At 37.5% G+C, this 24,984-nt stretch overlaps 1 protein-coding gene across 1 annotated transcript in view; it reads left to right on the top strand.

Moving 5' to 3' along the window:
* Positions 1-21,509, top strand: part of REV3L (REV3 like, DNA directed polymerase zeta catalytic subunit) — a 185,774-nt gene extending 164,265 nt beyond the window's left edge. Inside the window, exons 21-32 of the mRNA XM_063443510.1 lie at positions 545-663; positions 1,879-2,020; positions 2,451-2,695; positions 3,207-3,315; positions 4,008-4,214; positions 5,812-5,921; positions 6,796-6,910; positions 8,084-8,221; positions 12,055-12,245; positions 13,147-13,393; positions 18,354-18,563; positions 20,342-21,509. Coding sequence (XP_063299580.1) covers positions 545-663; positions 1,879-2,020; positions 2,451-2,695; positions 3,207-3,315; positions 4,008-4,214; positions 5,812-5,921; positions 6,796-6,910; positions 8,084-8,221; positions 12,055-12,245; positions 13,147-13,393; positions 18,354-18,563; positions 20,342-20,482 — 1,974 coding nt within the window. The 3' untranslated portion in view covers positions 20,483-21,509. The remainder of the gene's footprint in view (positions 1-544; positions 664-1,878; positions 2,021-2,450; positions 2,696-3,206; positions 3,316-4,007; positions 4,215-5,811; positions 5,922-6,795; positions 6,911-8,083; positions 8,222-12,054; positions 12,246-13,146; positions 13,394-18,353; positions 18,564-20,341) is intronic.
* The last annotated feature ends 3,475 nt before the right edge of the window (positions 21,510-24,984 follow it).

The raw sequence follows: 24,984 nt of genomic DNA on the forward strand, positions 1-24,984 counted from the left end.
ACGTTAAACTGCTCAACAATGGTTTAACAGTGAATGGAGAGACCGCACAGCGGATCTCCACGCATGATATTCCAATCAGTGAGACCGTACCTAAAGTGTCCCTTGGAAGCACACATCACACAACAGTCTTTATTTAGGTATATTTTAATCCTTTTGCATTAAAAAAAAATCCACCCTTTGTTCCATGTTCAATCATGCATTGAAATAAAACCATTATCTTAACAATAAAAGTACTTGACTACACTACTTAAAACAATACATAGAAATTGTTTCACAAATGTCTTGTTCTTTGTACAAAAAAAAAAACGTTGAAAGATGTTGATGATATGCTCATGGATATGATAGAGTAAATTTGTAATAGTGTGGTTTCATACTGTAGGCGTTTCCACAGTGTTTGCTCTAAAATGTTTGTTTAGTTGGTATGAAAAAAATCAGACTGAAATATTTTTAGTGTTCATTAGAATTTTGGGAAAGTTTAAGTGACAATTTCTATCAACGGTGGATTTCGATTTCTTCATGTATATCTCACTCTTGTGTTTTCCAGGTGGCTTTAACTAATTATACCTTTGAAAATGTGGCCTTCCATGTTCTTCATCAGAGATACCCCTTATTTAGTTTTCGAACGCTGTCAGACTGGTTTGATAATAGAACAGATGTGTACAGGTAATACCGACTTTCTGCATATAAACATTTTTTATTAAAAAAAAATTATATATTTTTTTCTGTTTGTCTGGGTACTGTCCATACCGTTGTGAAATATCAGCTGTCACATTTTCTATTTTATCTTTCTTATTTGTAACAAACTATTCCTATAAAGACTATCCATTACTCTTGTTCCCTCCCGGTACACCCTCTCCCACAATTGCCCTACCAGCCCTTTGTTATGGCCTCTTTCAGCCCTTAGAGCCAGCTGGAGTAACGAATGAATAGAGACCCCATGCTGGGGATCCTTGTATAAATACCTGTATCTTTTGCTTGAATAAACCACTTGATTCACCCTTCATCAAGTCTTGGCTGATGTTTGCGGATGCAAAGGCTATAGTACAGTTTCACTCTACCGGACTAGGGAGACTCTTCAGCAGACATACTCAGCTGGAGTGTAGGGGATCTGTTACATTATTTTTAATTTTTATTTTAGCTGTGCAGTAACATCTTAGTGCGGTAAAGACATGAAACCAGCGAGACATGAAAGCATGAGTATAGTGTCAAGAAGATGATGTGATACATCTCAAGAGTTTGGTGCCACATTTTAGTGCTCAATTAATAGTTGAAATATATAAAAAGAAAACAATTGAAGCCACAGGAGTAGCAGGAAAGGACAGTATGAGAAAATCTCTAGAATCCATCAAGAAAGCATAGCCATCATGATATAGAGTTCCTGTCAGCTTAGGCCTCTATTCTGTAAAAATCATCATACACATGGTGAACACCGTACCGGCACTCCAGGACCACCAACCTTCTCCTTTCCAGTCACTGAGTCAGCACTGAAGTGGGAGACTCAATCTTCAGTGTGAAGGTCAAAACAGGCCCAAGTCCCATGTGACCTTTAAATCAGGGAACTTCTCTGTTTTAACTTTTCCATGAATTTGGCGCTGATGTCATCAGAGTATGCCTGTAAAAGTCGCAGACCCCTCTCCAGTACAGGAACATCCACCATCTTGGATCCAATCATAGTGCTTAGCAGGCCAACTGAGCAGCCTGTGGTAGAAGCCTGTGAAGCGGCACCAAATCTTTTCATTCACATCTTATGCTTGTCCATTCCTGATGTCATGTTATAAATTATGAAAGAAGCAAAAATGTATTTCTTTATACAATTGTCTTTACATAATGGCTATATTTAATGGTAAATATTAAAATTAAATATCATATATTTTTAAGATGGAGGATGACTGATCATTACATGAGCCGTGTCCATGGAACGCTTAAGTTACTAGACCAGTTGGACCTCATTGGAAGAACTAGTGAATTAGCAAGAGTTTTTGGGATTCAGTTTTTACACGTTTTAACGCGAGGGTCACAGGTAAGTGTTCTTTGTAATTCCATTTAATTCCCAATCCTGCCTTTCACTCATTCGCTTAAAGTATCAGCTCAGCGCTTAGCCAATGAAAGAATCTCTGTGCACAGAACATGCGTTGAACTAACATTAGCCAGGTTCTGGGTTGGCTAATAAAGGCTGCTGGAGGTGGAGTTACACATCCTGCAGTTACCCTAAAATGCTGCACATACAGGCTCATTGCACCGTGACCACTTCATAACAATGAGCTGGTCATAGTGTTTGGAGTAACCCTTTAAGACTTTTCGCTGGCATTTTCTCGTTATTGCACGTGTTTTTTGTTATATTTTCCTGTGCATACATACATCTCATTGTTTTAAAGCTAAAATCTGTAAAGCTATAAATAACTTTAATGCTTAATTTCTAATAAAAAATCACGTTCTTCTTTCTAATGTAGTATCGTGTGGAATCAATGATGCTTCGTATTGCTAAGCCAATGAACTATATTGCCTTGACTCCCAGCCCCCAGCAACGGTCTCAGATGAGGGCCCCTCAGTGTATTCCTCTTGTGATGGAGCCAGAGTCTAAATTTTACAGCAACTCTATTTTGGTTCTGGATTTCCAGTCATTGTACCCTTCCATTGTAATTGCTTACAACTATTGCTACTCTACCTGCCTGGGGCACATAGAAAGTCTGGGGAGGTAAGTTGTTTGGGATTTTGTTTTTATTATAAATTATATTCCATATTATAATTTCTGAGAAACTACAATGTTTTCAATGCTGCAATTTCCTCGTTTGTGCCCTATGTCCCCTTTGTTTCTTTATGAGAAGCATTGGAATGAACAACATTTTTAGAACTAATAACTTCATTGGAGGAGGAATGGCTGCAGCGAGGATAACGTTTTATTGCTTATGAGATAGTGGGTGCCCAGTAATTGTCACTGAAAATGAATATTCCAATGTTAAAAATAAATATATTTAATACAAATAATACTACTTTTCTTTAAACTTTATACGTTGTTCTTTCAGATTCCTGTACTGACAGTTATCTTAGATGATAAATAGATGTATTGTATTCTACCTATTGTAGGCTAGAATATTATGGTACAATATTAGGTTAGTTGCAATTCAGTAAGATTAGTAGTACGTTACCAATGTATTTGTGGGACTTCATTATAACTAATACTAACCTAAAAACATCTTACATTTCAGACATGATGAGTTCAAATTTGGCTGCACCTCCCTGCGTGTCCCACCAGATCTACTATACCAGATACGACATGATATTACCGTATCCCCTAATGGTATTGCTTTCGTAAAGGTAAAAATTAATTTATGTATTACTTTTGAGGAAACCTCGAATGGTGTAGACCTGGTACTTCATTAAGGAGCCTGGTGAATTAAGCTCTTGGAGTCTAAATTGGACCTTGTAACACTGCGTGATCCAGTTAGGAAGAATGTCAGTAACACTGTGTGATCCGGTTTGGGAGAAAAATGCCACTGGATTTGTAGGGAGAACCACAAATTTTGATTGTTTTTAAAGAATTTTTGATCTTGGCTTTTGCATCATTGGGAACATATTGTGCAATCAAAAATAATCCCAGAAGAAATGTTTATATTTATCTATTTTAATAAAATTCTCTCTGCCTAAACAAATACTTGAAAAAGGTATTTATCAGAAAGAATGTTTTCTTTTTATTAGGGCGTCTTAAACACCTGTGGAAATATTTAGCAGATTGCAATGTCCTTATTTATACTTAGCCTTGTGTTACTATTTTCCCACAACTGGAGTATACCTCATTCAGAAATCATAACCTATAAATATTGAATAATACATCGCAATATAAAGCAAAGAAATTGGTTTCCTTGGTTCTTGAAAGGGTGAAATTGAAAATGTTTAACATTACATTGGATTTTATATCCTCTTGTGTAAATTACGCGTGTTCATGTAATGTTCTTGTGGGGCTTTTTTTGTGTGTTTTTTTACATTTTGGTGTATTCAAATTCTTTCAGGCTAATGTACGAAAAGGTGTGTTGCCATGCATGCTTGAAGAGATTTTGAAGACTCGGATAATGGTGAAACAGTCAATGAAAGAATATAAACAGGACAAAAGCCTAAGCCGACTTCTTGACGCACGCCAGCTTGGACTGAAACTGATCGCCAATGTTACATTTGGCTACACCGCTGCTAACTTTTCAGGGAGAATGCCATGCGTAGAGGTAGGGAATCATAGTAATTTAATTTACCTGTTTAAAAATCCATTACTTTTTTGCACGTATCAAACAATTTTCAAATATGCATTGGATAATCTAACTAGTGTAAATATATGAAACTGACAAAAGTAATTGTTTTTGTTTTTACTATTTTAAATATATGATTTTAATTTGTACTTTTAAATTCAGATTTTCTAATAAGATTTGTTAAGAATGTGAACTGGATTTCATTTTTAGCTTATTTTCTAAAACGAGAATTGTGAGGAATTAAAAATACATTTCAAATTTGAGGTCAAAGCAGCCGAACTTGGAACATTTTCCTAGTCAGCCGTGCTTCTAGTTTAATTACTTTGACTTTAATTTCACTTTGAATTCTCAACATTTATCATTTTGGGAAATAACACGGTTTGAATTCCACCTTGAAAATAAATAAATATATACATACATTTTCTGTAGAAAACTCCCGGTGGGCCTAGTTGGCCATGGACCAAGGCCGGCAGGAAAGATCCTTTCATCTCCCCTGCCGGGCCATGCAGAGCCAGCCTTGCTGTAAGCCCTCTCGGGCTGGTGAGGAGATCAAAAGTGTTCCACACTGGCCCCGCTGCCACTTAGTTCCAGCAGAGGGAGGGAAGGGCCTGGGAACCTCTCTGTTCCTCCCGCGAGCAGCCTGGTCAGATCGTTGCTGTGCATTGCCATGGCAACGCTCTGATACAGTGCTGTGCTCACAGGAGGACAGGAGAGTCGCCTGCAGCCAGAGGAGCTGCAGGCTAAAGTGAACATGCCACCACTGGACCACCAGCGCTTGCAGCATTATGTTCCCCTACCTGATAAATAGTAAGAAGAAGGGAGGGGGAGACATTAGGAAAGATTTTCACATCTCGCCCACCTACACACAGCATAGACCCTATGCACCCTTCACACACACATACACTATGCCCCGTCACACACACACACACTGCACTCCACACACACACAAACACACACACACAATAGCTACCTTCACACACACACACACACACAGCAACCCTAACACACACTGCCCCCTCACACATACTACACCTCTCAAACACATAGAAAAAAAAAAGTAGAATCGATAATAGAAAAAAAATAGATACATCTAAGCACATATTTCTCCGTTCTAAAAATGGAAGAAAAAAAAAATCATAATTGCGTTATAAAATTAGTTACTGCGGCACTGGTGGGCGGTTAGGAAATGTTACCATCAACAAAGATACAAAAGTGGGCGGTAGGTATTAAAAGGTTGACTACCCCTGCTCTAAGCAGTATAGCCACTACAGCACTTGAAAGTGGGATTTGGCTATGTGACTCCTGACACCATAACACGCTGTAGTGGTTGTGGTGGTTAAAGAGCCTCCTTTGGAAGCAAACTAAATTAATATGTAAAAAACCTAATGTAAGTACACAGAGAATAGGAAAAGTCAGTACTGCCTTGGGATTAGTTCTATGTGGTTCATAAACAGTGTGGACTTTGATGTATTTTTTTAAGTGAATACAACTTCACTATTAAAGATTGTGGTATACTTCTTCTACCGGGTGGATATGTTTGGAAAATATTCGTGACCCAGTGTTTTGTTTCTTACAGATTGGAGACAGTATTATCCATAAAGCGAGAGAGACCCTGGAACGTGCTATAAAACTAGTCAACGATACTAAGAAATGGGGAGCCCGAGTGGTGTATGGTGACACGGACAGGTACCTTTGTGTAGAATGGCATTAAAAAGTCTATTTGTAGGGCACAATGGCTACACTAAACTACTGATGTAAGCAAGCCATATGACCGACCCATGGAGATTTTGGGGGTTTTAATTTGCATCATCTGCTTTTCATGAATCAGATGTACATTCAACTATAGTAACAAATGGAAATTTGAGGCAGCTTCACAGACCTAACCAATACATTTCACCAAATGCCCATTTGAAGTACCTATCTGATACGTTTAACTGATGGCGGCATACTTTATATATGTCTCTGAAGAAAGGAGATCTGTTAAGTCACATACAGAAAACTACATAAAAGAAGAAAAACTCGGTCACTCACTGTGATACGTTCAAAGCAGTTTTAATGGATCCGCAACGTTTCGACCTGTACCCAGGTGTTTATCAAGCCTGATAAAGACCTGGGTACAGGTCCAAATGTTACGTATCCATTAAAACTGCTTTGAACGTATCACAGTGAGTGCCTGAGTTTTTTTTTCTTTTGTGTAGATTCTATGGGGTATGCTAACTCATGCTCAATTAGCACCCTGTGTGTTTTGTGATTGAGTGCAACCCTCTTCTCTACTTTTGATACATACAGAAAACAAAGCATATTCATATTTCTAAATTCATACCATTTGTAAACTGCGTAAATTGAGAAGCTTTGCTTTAGTTTTTTGATAATTGAAGCAAATATTTTAGGTTCCTGATTTGTATTTGTCTGTAGGCAATTATTTACATTATGCATGGATGTAATAATAATGAATGTTTTGGTGTTAAACCTTTTCTAAAGTAAACCTATATCGTATGAAATACAGATAAACATGTATGCTTACCCACCGCTTAAGTATTTACTGTGTTTTTCCATGTAGCATGTTCGTTCTGCTGAAAGGAGCTACAAAGGAGCAGTCTTTTAAGATTGGACAGGAAATTGCTGAAGCTGTAACTGCTACCAACCCGAAACCAGTAAAACTAAAGTTTGAAAAGGTAATGTTCTGTAGCAACGTGTGACTGTACTGTATATTAGGGGCTGATGTGTGTGGAATGATATTGCTCTTATATCATGGGTACATGGGAGCATAAAGTGCAGGTACAGACTAGGAGGTGTGTGATTTCCCTTGCATTTTTTGTGGGCTGACCACCATGTTTGTTGCCTTTACTGCACTGTAGTTGGCATTGTGGTATACAAGTAGGTGGTAAATAATGCAGAGTGGAAAAAGATATACAAGCGCACACACTAGTAGTGATATACTGATGAAGTCATATTCTCAATAAAGTAATGTTTGCCATGACAGGTGTCCTATGAGAACATAGTGGGTGTTCTTAGAATAGCTACGGAATGGGTATTGGGAAGACATCAAACAAGGAAAAACTGGGCTGAAGTTGTATGTGATAGCATTCTTAATGAAGTGGTAATCTCCCAAAGATAGTCTTAACAGTACAAGAAATGTAGAAAATTAAAGGTCTATCTTTCCTTTTACTTTTTTTTTTCTGCATGGATTATCTATTGTTTAGACGGGACAAAGTCATGTAATGTTAGTGAATGTTTTATGTTTAAGAGTGTAGACTTTTACATAACCAAGACAAATATGTGTAGACAAACAGACGGAGCTCATTATTTGCCAGAATGGAAGCAGTGGGTGTTTTGATCATATAGGGAGAAATGGAAGCAATATTGATATTATTCCCAATGCGGGGATTGAAAGGTAATCTTGCCTGTTGATAAAAATTACAGAAAATAAATCAACCTTACTGTCGCACAACTTCATCAGTATTCTTCTATTCATTGTCTGTACACATCACATTAGTACTCTATATGTACAAATTATTGTGGTGGTCTGTTATTTGATGTCCTTTAACTGTGTAGTTTGTTGTTTTTGTGAAGGGGGAAAAAAAAAAAGTTATCACAAATTTTAAGTGTCCCCGATTATGATGTGTGTATCAGAATACATAACATGTCAAACCATTTTGTTTGTTTCTTTATGTATGGCACTGATGGTGTTGACCATTGAAGACAATTGGCCATTTGCAGCTCTTGACGTTAGTGTTTCTTTTCGAGTTGAACTTTTGGATATTTACTGCTTGCATTCTTACTTTTCAGATGAAGGCATGTATGCAATATTAGAGTAGTGCATTATTTAACTATGTTTTGCATTGCAGGTCTATTTACCCTGTGTTTTACAAACTAAGAAGAGGTATGTGGGCTATATGTATGAAACTCTTGACCAAAAAGATCCGGTTTTCGATGCAAAGGGGATAGAGACAGTCCGAAGGGACGCCTGCCCTGCTGTTGGTAAGGTAAGCAAAAAGCTTGAAAGCCACTGTCTCAAGAATTATTACTGTGTCCGTAGCTGCTTGCAGAGGTTTCTTTAGTGCACACTGATGTATACAAAGTATACAAAGCAGAGTACACATTCCAGGCAGCATAACAACTTAATCGAACAGTTCTTGAATGGTTTAACCCCTCTCCTGCCTCTTGCTTAAATGTTGGAAAACTGAAGTACAGGCAGGTGCGCCACTGATTGGCTGAGAGTAGTCAGCTGATGCCCTCAGTCAGTCAGTGGCTCCCCGTTCCTAAAAACGGCTCGAAAAATGTATGTATTTTCAGCGGCGCCCCTGCCCACACAGCAGCCTTACTCTTAAGTTATCCAATATTTCAGCAAAGGTGAGCCAGCCAGTGCCGGCGACCAGGACTTTAGTGCTAGAGTAAATATTCTCCTCTTTGTGGAGTTAAAAGGTAGCTTGCCTACCTTTTCTCTATCGCCATGCCGGTCTCGCTGTAGCTGACCCAACCTCCATGTCTGAGATCATCAATTTTGTTGATCTCATCCAACCAATGCTTTCCCATAGGAAAGCATTGGGAGGCTATTGCGCAGCAAAACGCCACACTGCACCGTTACCATCTCCTAATAGAAATGTATCGAATCAGTATTGATATAAACAAGGCGGAGTATCTTACATATAGTTTTCAATGCCTTAGGTTTCAAGGATTATAGTCCTATAATAGAAACAAGGAAAACAAACACTAGTGCAATATTGTCTGGATATAAAAATACGGGTGAATAGAAACGGGTATTTCACACTCACAAGTGTAGAGCCAGTGGATGTTGGCGCTAACTCTAAGCGTTGTGGGATTTTTCAGGGTCCCACTCCCTCTTCTGTATATTGTGGAGTTAAACGTTCATTGATAGTAGTCACCACTCCAATAATTTTTCCAAAGTGCCTTATTTAGCCAAACTCTGCATAAAAGTATTAAAACATTAAATAGTAGAAATAAAGTCCTTACAATCTGTGTGATAAGTCCTTTCTTAGTGCAAAATGCGTTTCACCCCTCTTGGGGGCTTCCTCAGTTACTATAATCCCATTCTTCTTGCTGCCTTGCTTTAAATCATTGAATTCTTGCCTTTTTTATATTGTGGAGTTTATAGGCAATATATCCGTGTCTAGTGGCTTCCGATAGAGATACGTGTTCCTCTACATGCTGCTAATCATAACATAGAGTATAAATGTGGATGAGGGAGACTAGGGATTGACCTATTATCGGTTTTGACGATATTATCGGCTGATATTCAGTTTTTTTTTAAATTATCTTTATTGGCCTATAATTTTGCCGATAATGAGTCCAGCGCGCGCACAATCTGTCGTCTCTCCAAGTCTTGCGATTCACAAGCCCTGACCGTCAAAGCGTTACCGCGGCAAAACCAGGTGTGCGAATCGCAAGCCTTTTTGAGAAGAGGTGGAGACACGGCCTGTAGTAGTGCTGTGTGGATACCGTAGTCTGCTCTGCCGCTTGTTTGCCAATTTTATCCTTCTGGTCTGTAAAGGGTAATTTTCTTTACTCCAATAAACATAGTTACCCACTCAGTGAGAGGGGGGAGTAGTGGTGGGTATGGCACTATATGATAAATATGGGTATATATTGGCACTATCTTATAAATGATAATAAAGCCCTTGGAAGGTATACTAGCACTATTACAAATGTTAATTAAGCACTGGGAGTGGGTAGTATACTCGCACTATACAAATGATAATTAAGCCCTGGGTATTGTATTGGATAATATATTGGCACTATACAATTGATAATAACAAGCCGCCCTTGGTAATGGATATATGCTGCTGCTGGGAGAAATATAAATTAAAATGAGCTGAGGAGTGGTCAATCATGTAGTGAAGAAGAGGGACACACACACATGTTTTTCTGCATTATGGCTAATCGGTAATCGGTTTACTTGGCACTGGCAGCACATAGTCCAAATAAAGGGAAACTATAGTACCAGCCCAGGAAAGCAAACTCATTTTCCTGGCACTATAGCTTCCCCCTCTGTCAAAGGCCCGTCCCTCCCGTGGTGCAGAAGGGGTTAATAACACCTTCTGTCACATTTACCTGTTCTGGGTCCAGAGCCGACAACCCTCGGTGCTGGCTCAGCTCTGCCCATGCAGACCTAATGTGTGTGTGCGGTAACAGTGCTCGCATTAGGATTTCCTCATCGGAAACTCATTATTCAGGACTTTCCTATTGGAATATAGGTATCAGTAAGTTATCGGCTATCTGCCTGAAAGTTCAAAGATTATCGGTATTGGGTCTAAAAAAATCAATATCGGTCGATCCCTAAGGGAGACTTTAAGAACTCAATTTTATACGGCATGAACACGTTTATATTCTTTTTTGGTATTGAAGAGGTTAACAAGATAAAGAACTAGCCTGGTTAAAATTTTAAAAAGAGAGCAATTCACACAAAGAACTTCCAACAAGAGAAGTTGGGTTTAACTGTTCCAGCTATAAAACGTCTTCATGTTATATCAGGACATGAAAAGTGCTCTACAAAAGTATACTGCCAGAAGTCCTTGATCATGCAGAATCCGCCACTCAAAAAAACAAAACGTTGTTTAATGTTGCTTCTGGAAATATTTGAAGTGTACATGCTGCCTGACACCACTAACATGAAGCAGGGATGTGGAAATTAAAAAAAAAAAAAATCTCATTTCAGATTGGGGTATTTCCCTGGAGTCCTAGACAGGGGGACGTTCACTAAACTCCCTCCAATCCCAGTGATTAAATAAAGTAGTCTGTATCCACATAGAGCGTGTAATCGTAGCACAAGGGAGTTATCTATTTATTATACTATAATATTGATATCCATGCTAATGTACCTATTTTTGAACACAAGCATTTCCTTCATACTGCAATATGCACCATGCATTAACTTGCATATGAGATCACACACCCCATTTAGATTCACTGTTAAACTGCAGTGAGATTAAAAGTAATATCTGCTTATTCGATAAACTGTTTAAAAAATAGTGGCATGCATCATCTACACACAGAAAATGTGAATGTTTTTTTTGATGGATGGTAATGCTCATGGTAAAATAATTTATGCAGTCTGCTATTTTGTTATTTTTTTTTTTTTTAAAGCAGCTACCTACCCCACTAATCTGTTCTATCACCTCAAGGGTCAAACCAAATGAAACATTCAGCTGTTCCTTTATTGATTACAATGTGTGCACATCTGAAAATACACAATGCCAGTGTTTAACCCCTTAAGGACACATGACATGTGTGACATGTCATGATTCCCTTTTATTCCAGAAGTTTGGTCCTTAATTAAAGGGATTCTCTAGTGCCAGGAAAACAAACGCATTTTCCTGGTACTGTATAATTTTGGAGTGCCCCCCTCCCTCCCGCCCACATCCCAAGTTAAAACCCCTTCAGACACTTACCTGAATCCAGTGCCAATGTCCCTCGGCTCTGGGTCAGGCTCCGCCCACCTCCTCCCCCGCCGACATTCGCCAGCAGGGGAGACCTAATGCGCATGCGCGACAATGGCTTTTAATGCTTTCCTATAAGGATTCTGGCGACGCCGGAAGCCCTCAAGCATAGCGTGAGGATGTCCAGCGTCATTTAGACGACCAAAAGTCGTCGTAAGAAGCCGGAAGTACCTCTAGAGGAGGACTTAACCCTGCTAGGTAATTATTGCAGTTTATAAAAACTGCAATAATTACACTTGCAGGGTTATGGGTGATGGGAGTTGGCACCCAGACCACTTCGATGAGCTGAAGTGGTCTGGGTGCTTACAGTGTCCCTTTAAGATTGTAGCTAATAGGCCTTTTTTTTTTTTTTACATTTGTAGATACTTGAACGATCAATCAAGTTGCTTTTTGAAACCAGAGATATAAGTCAAATAAAGCAGTATGTTCAGAGACAATGTCTAAAGCTATTGGAAGGTAAAGCCAGCATGCAAGATTTGATCTTTGCCAAGGAGTACAGAGGAAGTTTTGCATACAGGCCTGGAGCCTGCGTCCCAGCACTCGAACTGACAAGGTAAGGGGAATCTACTGTATTTAAAGCAGGATTATCTAACCATAGTAAGTCATGCTTGTACCACAACCCCAACAACCTCATATTATAGGAGTTGTGTTCTAAGTACTGTTAGAGAGCACTAATCTAAAAACAAAAGTGATTTGTAGTGTCTAACATAAAGTATATCATCAGGTAACCAAGAAGGTTGCAGATGACAGTAAATTTTTTGTATAGCTCTTTTGCTAAACTTGAAGTTATGTGTACTTCATAGTTTTATGTGCCTGAGCAGTTGCAGATAAAATAGTTTTATTAAAGTAGTTCAGCCACGTGAAAAAAAAATTCCAGTTAAAAAAAATATTTAAAAAAATTACTTTTAAACTTATCGAATTAAACAATAATATTTTTTTGTGAATTTGGAGACATGACAAAAAATCTGTTACTTAAGCAGGGTAAACCCTATGACAAATGTAATACAAGTGATATAGGCTAGCGTATGAGACCTAATGTTTAATAAAATGAAAAGTCAAATTACGCACTTAGGACACTCAAAGTAAAAAATGAATCCTATATTTGTCGTTTTGGTGTTAATATGGATTTGCTCATTAATTGCTTAATATTAAATGGTTTTATATAAAATGGCACACTGATAATTAGATTACATGTACGTGATGATGTGTTATGAAACTTTCCGATTCTGTCTTGTACTGCAACAAGAAATCCTGCCTTGGGAAAGGTGAGGATATGCATACAAGGCTGTAATGTGGAGCTATACCTCTTTATGGGAGAAAGTAGTAGTTACTGTTTATAGGGAATCCATGATTTTCTGCTTTATGGAATGTGTCACATTTTGTGCTGGTGATGAAGACTAACTGTTTAGCTACCTATTACAGTACTGTTTTTTTATTTTTTTCCCTTTACACAGGAAAATGGTTGCCTATGACCGCCGCTCAGAGCCTCGTGTTGGAGAAAGGGTCCCGTACGTCATTGTGTATGGCACTCCGGGAGTGCCTCTCATTCAGCTTGTGAGACGGCCAATCGATGTACTGCAGGATCATAATCTGAGATTAAATGCAACCTACTACATTACCAAACAGATATTGCCCCCTTTAAACAGAATCTTCTCGCTCATTGGTGTTGATGTCTTCAGTTGGTATGATGAGCTACCAAGGGTATGTCTCATAAAAGCATGTTTTTTTTTTTTTGTTTTTTTTTTTTTTGTTTTTTTTTTTTTACAAAGGGATTAACTAGTGCTCCTCAAGTACAACAATCCACTATTTAAAGAAAGATATTGTAAATGGAAAAAAAAATTACCAGTACATTGGTCTTATATATAATTAGAATATCTCACTAATTTCAGGATGGATGGTAGTTTTCCTAAGTACACATATCTTGTATGGTAATGCACATGCTTGGCAATTATAATATATTCTATCTGTGTAGAACTTTCCATTTTTCTAAGTTTCATGACTAAGCCCACATACCAGATTCTTGTAAAATATATTCCCTTTGTATTGATCTTAACTTATATACTGCTAAACGATCTACAAAGTAGATGACACTATACATCATATAGTTAACAAAGCAATATTCAGTGTGCATTCATCATTTATTGTTATCTAACCTGCTTTGGGAAGGTGTGTAAGAGATAAGGATTGTAAACCAGATCACACTTTGAACACAAGTCCAAAAATACAGCAGTCATAAACATAGCACTGTGTGCAAGTAATCTGTTTCAAATATAAGCTATAGTACTTGTGGCATGACTGTAGAAAAACACAATCGTTATGCTAAGACAAGAAAATATTTACTATATCGGTGTGTCATAGGTTAAGCTGGGAAAGCTGCTATGAGTGAGAAAGGTAGTCTAAAATGGAGTTTTCTGATTTTGTTTTGCTCACTGCCAGACCACTCTTTACCAGAATAGCATATTTACCACAAAAAGTGAATCTTTCCCATTTCTTTCCATGTACATGGAATTTAACAATGTTGTAGCATAACACAATCTTTTCTAGTTGCCCAAAGGTACACTCCAACTCTATTAAACCCTAATCCGTAGGTGTGTTAATTTTGGCAGCAAATTTCAATTTAGTTTTAGTCATAGTCTTTTAACGAAAAAGCAGTTTTAGTTGTATTTAAGTAATCTGAATTGTTTTAGTTTTAGTCTAGTATTAGTCGGCTAAATCTTCAGTAGATTTTAGTCTGCTAAATCTACCGAAGATTTTAGTCAACATGACTAAAATCTAGTGGGTTTAAATAAAGCCTCTGTCTCTTTTGCCTCTTCCTCAGCCCCTTTGTGTCTTTTTGTGTCCTCCCAGCCTCTCTAGGTGTCTCTCTCCCAAGCCCTGGTCTGTCTCTTTTTCCCCTCCCACAGCCCCTCTGTGCAATATTCATTTTGGCATTTCAATTTAGTTTTCGTCAGTCTTTTGACTAAAATGCCATTTTAGTTTTAGTTGTATTTTAGTCATCTGAATTGTTTTAGTTTTAGTCGACTAAATCTCACATTTTAGCCGACTAAATTTGTCAGTTGACAAAATTAACACTGGTAGGAAGTTGTTTTGGTGGCAGGAGTACCTGGGTACACGGTCTAACCTTCTGGGGTTAAATGGACATCATAGGCACCCAGACCACTTCATCTAATTAAAGTGGTCTTGGTGCAGTGTCACTGTCCCCTAACCCTGCAATGTAAACATTGACATTTCAGATAAATTGCAATGTTTATATTGCAGGGTTAAGACAGCCTCTCTTGGCGCCTCCTGGGTGTTCAGGGAGTTTAACTCTTGCTTTGCACAAGGGCATCCAGAGTCTTCAAAATCCCCATAGGAAAGCATTGATTGAAAGGGGCACTATAGTCACCAAAACAACTTTAGCTTAATGAAGCAGTTTTGGGGTATAGATCATACCCTTGCCGTCTCACTGCTCAATTATTTGCCATTTAGGAGTTAAATAACTTTGTTTATGCAGTCCTAGTTACACCTTTCTGCATGTGACTTAAACAGACTTCCTAAACACTTCCTGTAAAGAGAGTTAGCTAATGTTTACATTTCCTTTTTTTTTTTTTTTTGCATCTTCTGTTAATTTAGAATTTCTTATCTCCTGCACTGTTAATAGCGTGCTACACCTTGCAGGTGCCTCCTGTATGTAATTGGCATACAATTTACAGAGCAAGACATAAAAACGTTTAACCCCTTCAGGACGGAGTCAATAGTACACGTTCTGATCAAAACAAAAACTGGAATTTGCGCTATATGTCTGTTCACCCGTAGTTCCCCTCTTTCATATTAAATGCACCCACACTTATTATATATAATTTTGTTCAGGAGAAACAGGGCTTTCATTTCATATAAAATATTTGTATATGAAACAATTTATTATGAATAAAATTAAAAAAAACTGTGAGAAATTGTAATTTTTTTTTTTTAATTTGTAGTTCCGCCTCACATTTTAGCTGTAAATGTCATAATACTGTTAGGTTTTACGGCAACAAAATGCACATATTTGTAATCAGCGATGTCTCACGAGTACAACAGTACCCCCCATTAACAGGTTTTATGGTGTTTTGGAAAGTTACAGGGTCAAATATAGAACGTTCCATTTTCAAATTGAAATTTGCCAGATTAGTAATGTTACCTTTGAGACGGTGTGGTAGCCCAGGAATGAGAATTACCCCCATAATGGCATACCATTTGAAAAAGTAGACAACCCAAGGTATTGAACGTGGGGTATGTTTAGTTTTTTTTAGTAGCCACTTAGTCACAAACACTGGCCAAAGTTAGCGTTCATATTTGTTTTTGTGTGAAAAAAGCAAAAAACTAATATTTGGCCAGTGTTTGTGACTAAGTGGCTACTAAAAATGACTGGACATACCCCATTTACAATACCTTGGGTTGTCTACTTTTGCAAATGGTATGCCATCATGGGGGTAATTCTCATTCCTGGGCTACCATACGGTCTCAAAGGCAACATAACTAATCTGGCAAATTTCAATGTCAAAAAAATGAAATGCAAGCCTTATATGTGACTCTCTAACTTTCCAAAACACCATAAAACCTGTACATGTGGGGTACTGTTATTCTCGGGAGATTTCACTAAACACAAATATTAGTGTTTTAAAACAGTAAAACATATTACAACAATAATATAGTCCATAAAAGTGCCGTTTGTTTGTAAAAAATGCAAAAAACTTCACTTTTACTTAAAATATCATCGTTGTAATACAATTTACCAGTTTTAAACACTAATATTTGAGTTCAGCGAAGTCTCCCGAGTAAAACAGTACCCCCTATGTACAGGTTTTATGGTGTCTTGGAGAGTTACAGGGTCTAATATAGTGCTTGCGAATTAAATTCTCTGCACTTTCTCCCTGTGTTGTCAGGCATGTCAATCAAATTTTAATTAATCAAATGACATAATTATGTTAAAAAATTACTTAAATATACACGTAGAATTTTAATATATATGCATTTATAGGTATATAAATTCTACGTGTATACTAATGTAATCTTTTATGTAATTATATGTATTTATCTCTATATATATATTTGCGGTTATTTGTATTTTATATATAGATAGATATATATAGAATGTCATTCTAAGTGTATTCTGTTTCCAATATATATATATTAATAACAAAATACAGTTAGAATGAAATTACATATGAATATATAATTTATTTTATATTTTGTTTCAATATTTTATTTATTTATTAATTATTTTATTTATTTATTATTGTAATTGTGCGTATATATATATATATATAATATATATGTAGATCTATTATATATATAATATATATATGTAACGTCATTCTAAGTGTATTTTAATATTAATATATATACTAATATTAATATTAAAATACATTACGTATGACGTTACATATATATAATATGTATATATATTATATATATAATATATATACATATTATATATATAAAAAGGCATTTAATTTATTTTATAACATTTTAATTTTTTTTTTTTTTACACTACCTACCAGCAGGGGGACTGTCTAATATTTTAGACAGTCCCCCTGCTGGCAGATCCATAGCCAGCTATAGGGGGCCTCATTTGCCGGAGGGGGGCTGCCTGGGCTCTCAGACAGCCCCCCAGAAGAGGATCGCGGCGGAGGTGAGTACACCTCTGCTCCTGGGGCTGCAAGCCGTTACGGCGTTCTATGCCGCCGCAACGGCTTTAAAGCCCTTTAAAGCCGCGACGGCATAGAACGCCGTAACGGCGTTAAGGGGTTAAACTAAGTTACATCTGTTTTGAAATTGAAACCATTTTTTTTCATGCAGGCCGAGTCAGTCACAGTCAGGGGGAGGTGTGGCTGGGGCTGCATAAACAGAAAGAAAGTGATTTAACTCCTAAATGGCAGTGAATTAAGCAGTTAAACTTCAGCGGTATGATCTATACACCGAAACTGCTTTATTAAGTTAGTTTTTTTTTTTTTTTTTTGGTGACTATAGTGTTCCTTTAATGTTTTCCTATGGGGAGGGCCCAAAAGTATTAGGTTCCCCTTCGCTGTGATGTCTGAGCGTGCCAGTGCTGGAAAAGGTAAGGATTAAAAGATATTCGCCAGTGGGAGAGCCTAAACTTTAGTTAATTGCAGGGGGACAGGAATACAGTTTTATTTTCTGTAACGCTTTGGTGTTCCTTTAGGCATTTTCAAATTGTTTAACTCCAAGGTTGTTCCCCCAATGCCTGTAGGCTCTGCTTCCCTCAGTTCTCTTCAGCTGTCGCACAGTATATGAAGGATCTTGCCTTGTCAGTCGGCGATAGGCAGACAGCTAGAGATGATGCTCTCAGCCTATCACTTGCCGCCCATTGTGAGTACAGTATTTACAGTTCCTCTCAGTAGGTGGCCAGTGATAGGCTGAGAGTATCAACTGATTTCAGCCTATCAAACCCTCCTATATGCTGGCCAGAGGACCCATTGAGATGATATAAGTTGTTTATAAAGGCTAAGAAAACAAATTGTTTGTAGTGTTAAAGCTTAGTGGCTCATTATCACATATTCCATTATGAAAGTTAAAGCAGAGTTTGTCATGATTTTGTTTATTACAATGGATGTGTTGGTGAATAATTTGATAACCAATTCATATACTTATGAGTGTTTTTTGTTTGTTTGGTGTTTAGATTCAGAAGGCATTTTCAACAGTACGGAATGATGTAGATGCAAGAAAAGGCACAATCTCACAGTATTTCACAACTTTGCATTGTCCAATTTGTGATGAACTGACCCAGCACGGTATATGCAGTAAGTGCAGGAGTCAACCTCAACATGTGGCTGTGATTCTCAATCAGGAAATTCGAGAAATGGAATCTAGACAAGACCAGCTAGCCAAGGTAAATACACACTTTACCCCTCTTATCTTGTTTAAGGCTCTCATGAAACCTAGTACTCATTTTTTAGATTTTCTTACTAAATAGACTGTTTGCTAGTGCAACTAGTAAATCCAGATTGGTATCCTCAAAACATTTCTGTGCTGGAGAGCTTTAATGGATGTAATAAGGGATTTTATTACATTTATACCATGGGAAAAGTGTCTGTGAGATTCTTATACAGGGATTGGTTTGATACCATGCAATTTAAGTTTTTACTTTGATTTGACAGGGTTCAGTCACAGATGTAAAAGTATATACAGTATGTGCTAAATACTACCCCTTTATGATTTATAGGCATGTGTTGCTTTTTCATCACTACTTTGCAGCTGCATAAATAGTTTTGTGAAATTTTAAACCGAATTCCTTTTTTCTTTGTTTCTCATTAGGCTGTCAGTCTTTCATGTTACCATTTAGATCTCAACTAGTTTTCATTTTGAAGTCAGAGGGAAGCAATAGTTCTCTCTGAGTTTGAATATCACAGCTTTGGAGCAATGCCATTCACATTGCCCTTTATACAAACTGCTTCTGCAAACCGAATCATTGACATTGGTCAGTGACCATATTGTGCTTTTTCATAACCACAGCCTTTACATTAATAGAAAAAAATAAAATACCATGTTTTCTTTCTCCTGCTAGAGAGAGGTCTCCAATGAATTGTCAGAACATAGCTGCAGCATTTTATACCACTGCCATGTTAGAGGATTAATGCACATTAGTTGAGAGGGCAAAAATGCAAACAGAATTAACATACAGAGCCTGAAAGACTTAATTGGTTTAACATTTAGACTCTAATAGCATGCCTTTGCAGCTGGGGAAACACATTCAGATCATATTGCAATCATTGTACTACTCTCTATAATAGTAAACTTGATCCCTGCTGTGCAGGAGACACTCTCCTCGTAGCCTACCATCCCAGAGCACCTACCTCATAGCACTGGGTGACAGACTGGTATGTAATGCACAGAGCAGGCACAAACCGGGTGACAGTGGCAGAAAGCTCAGAAATAAATTCAATCAGGGAAAGATATAGTCCGTGAATGTCAAATGCAGGGATGGACAGGCACCTACTTCCAATAGGCAGACTCCTGCACTCTTTGCCATGATGTGAGCTGAAAGCCGATCGTTTCTGTGTTCATTCCACCTGACTTTCAGGAGATGTAGAACAAAGCATAATAAATGCCAGTCCATGAACACACTGTGAAACAGACTTCTAATGCAGAAATCAGAAAAGTCTTTATTTTATTTTTCTTAAATCAAAAATGGTATTGGTTATGTTAAAGGGTTTATGGAATTATGTAAATTCCAGTGATATGAAGATTTTTATTTTTTTTATCGGTTACCCTTCAGTTAGTATCAGTCTTCAGTATTTTAATTTTAACTCGTGCCATTTCAGATAGAACCAATTCTATTTACACAAGGGTAGTATCGTATCAAAATGTCTAACCATGGGAAATAAACCAACTCCAGCTTTTCATTTCTTCATGAGATTACATAATGGAGCCCTTTACAAATATTTCTCTAGTGCCAATAGTTGTTAGAGTATGGACCAATTCGTGATCATATTGCGGCTTTTATGTTGAAACATCTGTTTGTTTGTTTGTTTTTTAGTTTTTATTATGTTGATGGTTTTATAGTCAATTGAGAGCTTTTTTTTTTCTTATTCAAAATGTATACATTATACTTTGTTTTACTGAAAAGTATGTATTTCACCAAGCCACTTATTTTTTTTTCCTCCTTAGATATGTAAAAATTGCACAGGCTGCAGCGATTCCCAGATACAGTGCATCTCTCTCAACTGTCCAGTACTTTTCAAGCTGTCCAGAGTGAGTCGAGAACTGTCCAGGGCGCCATACCTGCGGCAGCTACTCGACCAGTTTTGAATTGTATTCTAAAATACCTAGTGCTATTTCTTTCAGTGTTTATCACACTACAAACTGTTGTGCATGGTGCTGTTTTTGGATTGCAATGTTTTCATGATTTTTATTTAATTATTTTTTTAATTTGACTCTTATTCGAAGTAACACTTCTTGCCATCAATGCTGGGGGTTTAACCTTTGTATTGCTCTTTATACAATGTACAAAGTATTTTTTTTTCTTTCTTTATTTGAACTTTGTAACATAATGTTTTATAAGTACAGGTGCTTGATCTAGCTAGCGGAATCATTGTGTAAATCCATTTCTTACAATGATCTTATACTTTTGGCAAAGTCACCAAGAAAGGCACTGATAAATTTAAAGTAATCTTATATGATGATTCCGAGCACACAGATCTGATACATCCGCATTCGACTTCTCTTCAATTCTAGGATGCCCATTTTGAAAATATTTTGTAAATATACCTTTTTTACTTTTGAAACAATGGAGTAAAATAATGTGCAATGTGGTTTTATACAGATCATTTGAAAGCTAATAGGTATATTTCCTCTCTACGTTTTGTTTTGTTTTGTTTTTTGATGATGACACCGTGCTAATTGTATTCCCGTGTAACATTTCAAACAGTCATTTTCTTAAAAAAGAAAAAATATGACAATATAAAAATATATTGCTGTCTTGCTTTTTAGATATTTATGGGGCATTGTGAAGAATTGTGTGAAGACATTTTTTGTTACAAATCTGTGGGACTGTTGCAATACTTTAAATAGAAAATTTATTCCATTTTGCTTGTTTTGTATAGACATTTCTATGGTTTCTAAATATGCTTAAAATGCTTCAAATATTTTTTTTCTTTAGTTATGTACAGTTAAATCTTATTTGCCATCATCCTGAACACATCAGTGTATTTAGATTATTTGTATAACTGTATAAAATGCAAAAAATGAATTATGTGGTCAGTGTAATGTTTTATAAACTGGAAATCATTTGAAAAGTTAAAATGGAAACGATATTAAAATTGAATAAAATATCTAATATGGTGACTGTCTGACTTCCTGCACAAGGGTGACATATCGTTACTTGTCCTTACTGTTAAAACTAGAGCTAGCGGATGTGTAGCTGTCCAATGGCTGAACTATGACTCTCATTCTCAGCCAGCAACTGATTGAGCAAAGGAACCAAGCATTATGGTAGCTGGTGTTTAAGAACAATTGGAGTATTGCTAGATTGATCCAAGTTAAAGAGATTCTATTTTAGCAGCATTACCTGAAGTATGACCTAAGTGCTTGTCGACAGCTTACTACTAAAGACATTAACTGTGAGATTAACATGTACTCCACCCTCATAACAGAAATTGCTCTTGGATATTGATGACTGCTGTAGTAGCAAGAGCAAAATACATCTTGCTTGAATTATGCCAAAGTATTCACATTGTATATTAACAAAAAGATAAGAATTTCAGTTTTTTTTCTATAGCAGCAGTACATGAGTGATATAGCAAGATCTCCCAAAACAAAGGGTTGACCAGTTCAGGAAAACAGCAGCTTGTAGTACCTTGCGATGAGAAGATGTCTAGCCTGTAGTGCGAGATTGTCTTGAATGATGGACAGGTTGATGCTGATTTAAATGTATTGAATGATGTAAAAGGCCTTCTCTGCCCAGAACATAGTCATTGCTCTTTTGAATGAGCTTTGATAGAAGACAGAAAATGGCTACGCTGAGATCAAAATCAAAACCATCTTCTAGGAACTTAAAGGGACACTATAGTCACCAGAACAACTACAGCTTATTGTATTTGTTCCGGTGAGTAGAATCAGTCCCTTCAGGCTTTTTGCAGTAAACACTGTCTTTTCAGAGAATATACAGTGTTTGCATCACAGCCTAGTGATACCTCCCACTGGCCATTCCTCAGATGGCTAGAAGAGGTGCTTCCTCAGCCAGAGCTGCACATTCACTGTCTTCACCCTCTGCATGGAGACACTGAACCTTCCTCATAGAGATGCATTGATTCAATTGATCTCTATGAGGAGATGCTGATTGGCCAGGGCTGTGTTTGGCTTGTGTTGGCTCTTCCTCTGATCTATCTCCTTGACAGTCTCAGCCAATCCTATGGGAAAGCATTGTGAGTGGCAGATCAAGGGCAGAGGCAGCAGCTGCAAACATGAGTACAAGTAAGATTTTACTATATTTAGGGAGGCCAGGGGTGCTAGATGTTGGTTTTAACACTATAGGGTCAGGAATATGTTTGTTTCTGGCCTTATTGTGTTCCTTTAAGCCACCAAGCCAGGAATCTATTTATCTAAGGTAGATTCTAGATGTGTATTTTCTGGTAGATTTTAGTAATAATTTTATTATTATTTCTTCAATTCTTCTGTCTCTTAAAATGCTCTTTTTGGTTTCCAAGCTGTTAATCTGAATGTTTTCAGAGTTTCTGTGGAAACTCATCGGTTCTCCAGAATCTGACAAAGTTGTAAGTTCACAAAATCTTTCTCTTGCCATCAGATTTAGCCCTGGAAACCAACTTTGCTTGTGCCAATATGTTATGGTTATCACTGTTGTCTTTCTGCTCTAATCTTCTGTTGTATTGTGGGCAGCAGAGCTAAAGGAGGAAATAGATCAAATAGAAAGGTTACATAAAATTAACAGACTGTCTATGAAGTCTGGATGCTCCTTTTTGTACAGGGTTGCAGATCACTGCACTTTTTGGTTCTTTCTTGTTGCAATGTGATGGGTAATAGGATGCTGAAACTTTTTATCACCTGAAGGAACATTGTGTGACTTAAAGGGAAACTATAGTGCCAGGAAAACCAACTTGTTTTCCTGGCACAATAGTTTCCCCTTCTATCAAGGTCCACCCCTGTCACTTACCTGGGTCCAGCGCCGGCTGGCTCACCTCCGCCCACGCTCCTACATCTGTCGACTGGGGGAGACTGAATGCACATGCGCGGCAATGGCCACGCTCGCATTAGTATCTCCCCATAAGAAAGCATTATTCAATGCTTTCCTATGGGAATTCTGGTGACCAATAGTCGTCTAAGAACCTGGAAGTCCCTCCAGTGGCTATCTGGTAGACAGCCACTAGAGGAGGACTTAACCCTGCATCTGCAATAATTACATGCTCATGGTTAAGGGTGATGGTAGTTGGCACCCAGACCACTTCCATGTGCTGAAGTGGTCTGGGTGCCTACAGTGTCCCTTTAAAGACCATTCTGCTTAGGTTTTCAACGATAGTGTTGTTCACACCTCTGATGTATGTTGCTGAGATCGCTTCTAGATTCTCCTCTGCCCTTTTCATAATCTTTTGCCTCCTTGTTTGTTTATGTAAGTAACCGTAGTCAAGTTGTCGGATTGAATTCGAATAGATTTTCCTCTAATTAAATCTTGGAAGGCTTGGTTTGATGTATCTGTGGTAATCGTGACCCATTTTCTTTGCCTCCGTCATAGACAATCTGAATGAATCCACCGATTTAGTTTCAATCTGTTTGTGGAATTGTCATAACCAATTATAGCAGTTACTCATTAAATTTTTAATGTGCTATGCGTAGGGACTGGGGGTGACATTAGGTCCTCCATCCTGATTATCGTTAATAGAATCCCCAATCACTGCCAATGGTTGTGTTCTGGAGATGGACACTAGGTCCATCCCCGTAAATCTTATAATCGCCTCAGCATGCTGATGGGGGGAGGGAGTACATAAGCATGTCCCTCCATGTTTATTTTATTACACGTCCTTCATCTGCTGGTCAGTATCCATTGAAAAGCGGTAGACTATGGTCCTATGCATATGATAAACAATACTTGGCTGCAATGTGAAATTTAGATATGACTTTTTATTATTTATATATTTTATTTGTTTTACTAATGTGGATTGCCTCCATTAGCATGAGTTGCTAATGCTGGCACAACGAAAAATATGAGAGGTTTTTTTTACATTTTAGTTTACAATGGCCAAAATAGCACTGTTACCTGGTAGTGAGTCAAGTTAGTCTGTTTTGCAATAGCTTGCCCTCTTACCTGGGCCCTGTCGGCACCAAGGGTGGCGCAATGGCGGCTTCAGATGCTGATCTTGCCATTTATTCATTGATATTCTGTGCATAGAATGTGCAAAAATTCAAATTCATATTAGCCAGCCCCTTGTGAACAGTAACTCTTGTAAAGGCTGAAATAACTATACATTGATTATCAACATTAATATACAGGAAAGTTGACTTTCCTTTACATTGCTAAACCCTTTAACTGTACTAAATGAACTATTTATCAAACTGGCAATGCAAACTTCACTTTCAATGTATAATGAGAACTCTAAAAGTATCAACTATATTTTTTTGTACTTACAAGTAATCCCGTTCCTAAAGCAATAGATGGTAACAAAGTAAGAGCAATGGAAGAATCATTGCTAGGTTTTGGCACAATTATCCTTTTACACCTCAGTTCCCAAATTAATTGACCACATAATGACTTGGTCCATTAATGTGTGAATACCTCTAAAGATTTGTCACAGAATCCTTGG

This window comes from Pelobates fuscus, chromosome 2 (genome assembly GCF_036172605.1).
Source record: "Pelobates fuscus isolate aPelFus1 chromosome 2, aPelFus1.pri, whole genome shotgun sequence".
Lineage (NCBI taxonomy): Eukaryota > Metazoa > Chordata > Amphibia > Anura > Pelobatidae > Pelobates > Pelobates fuscus.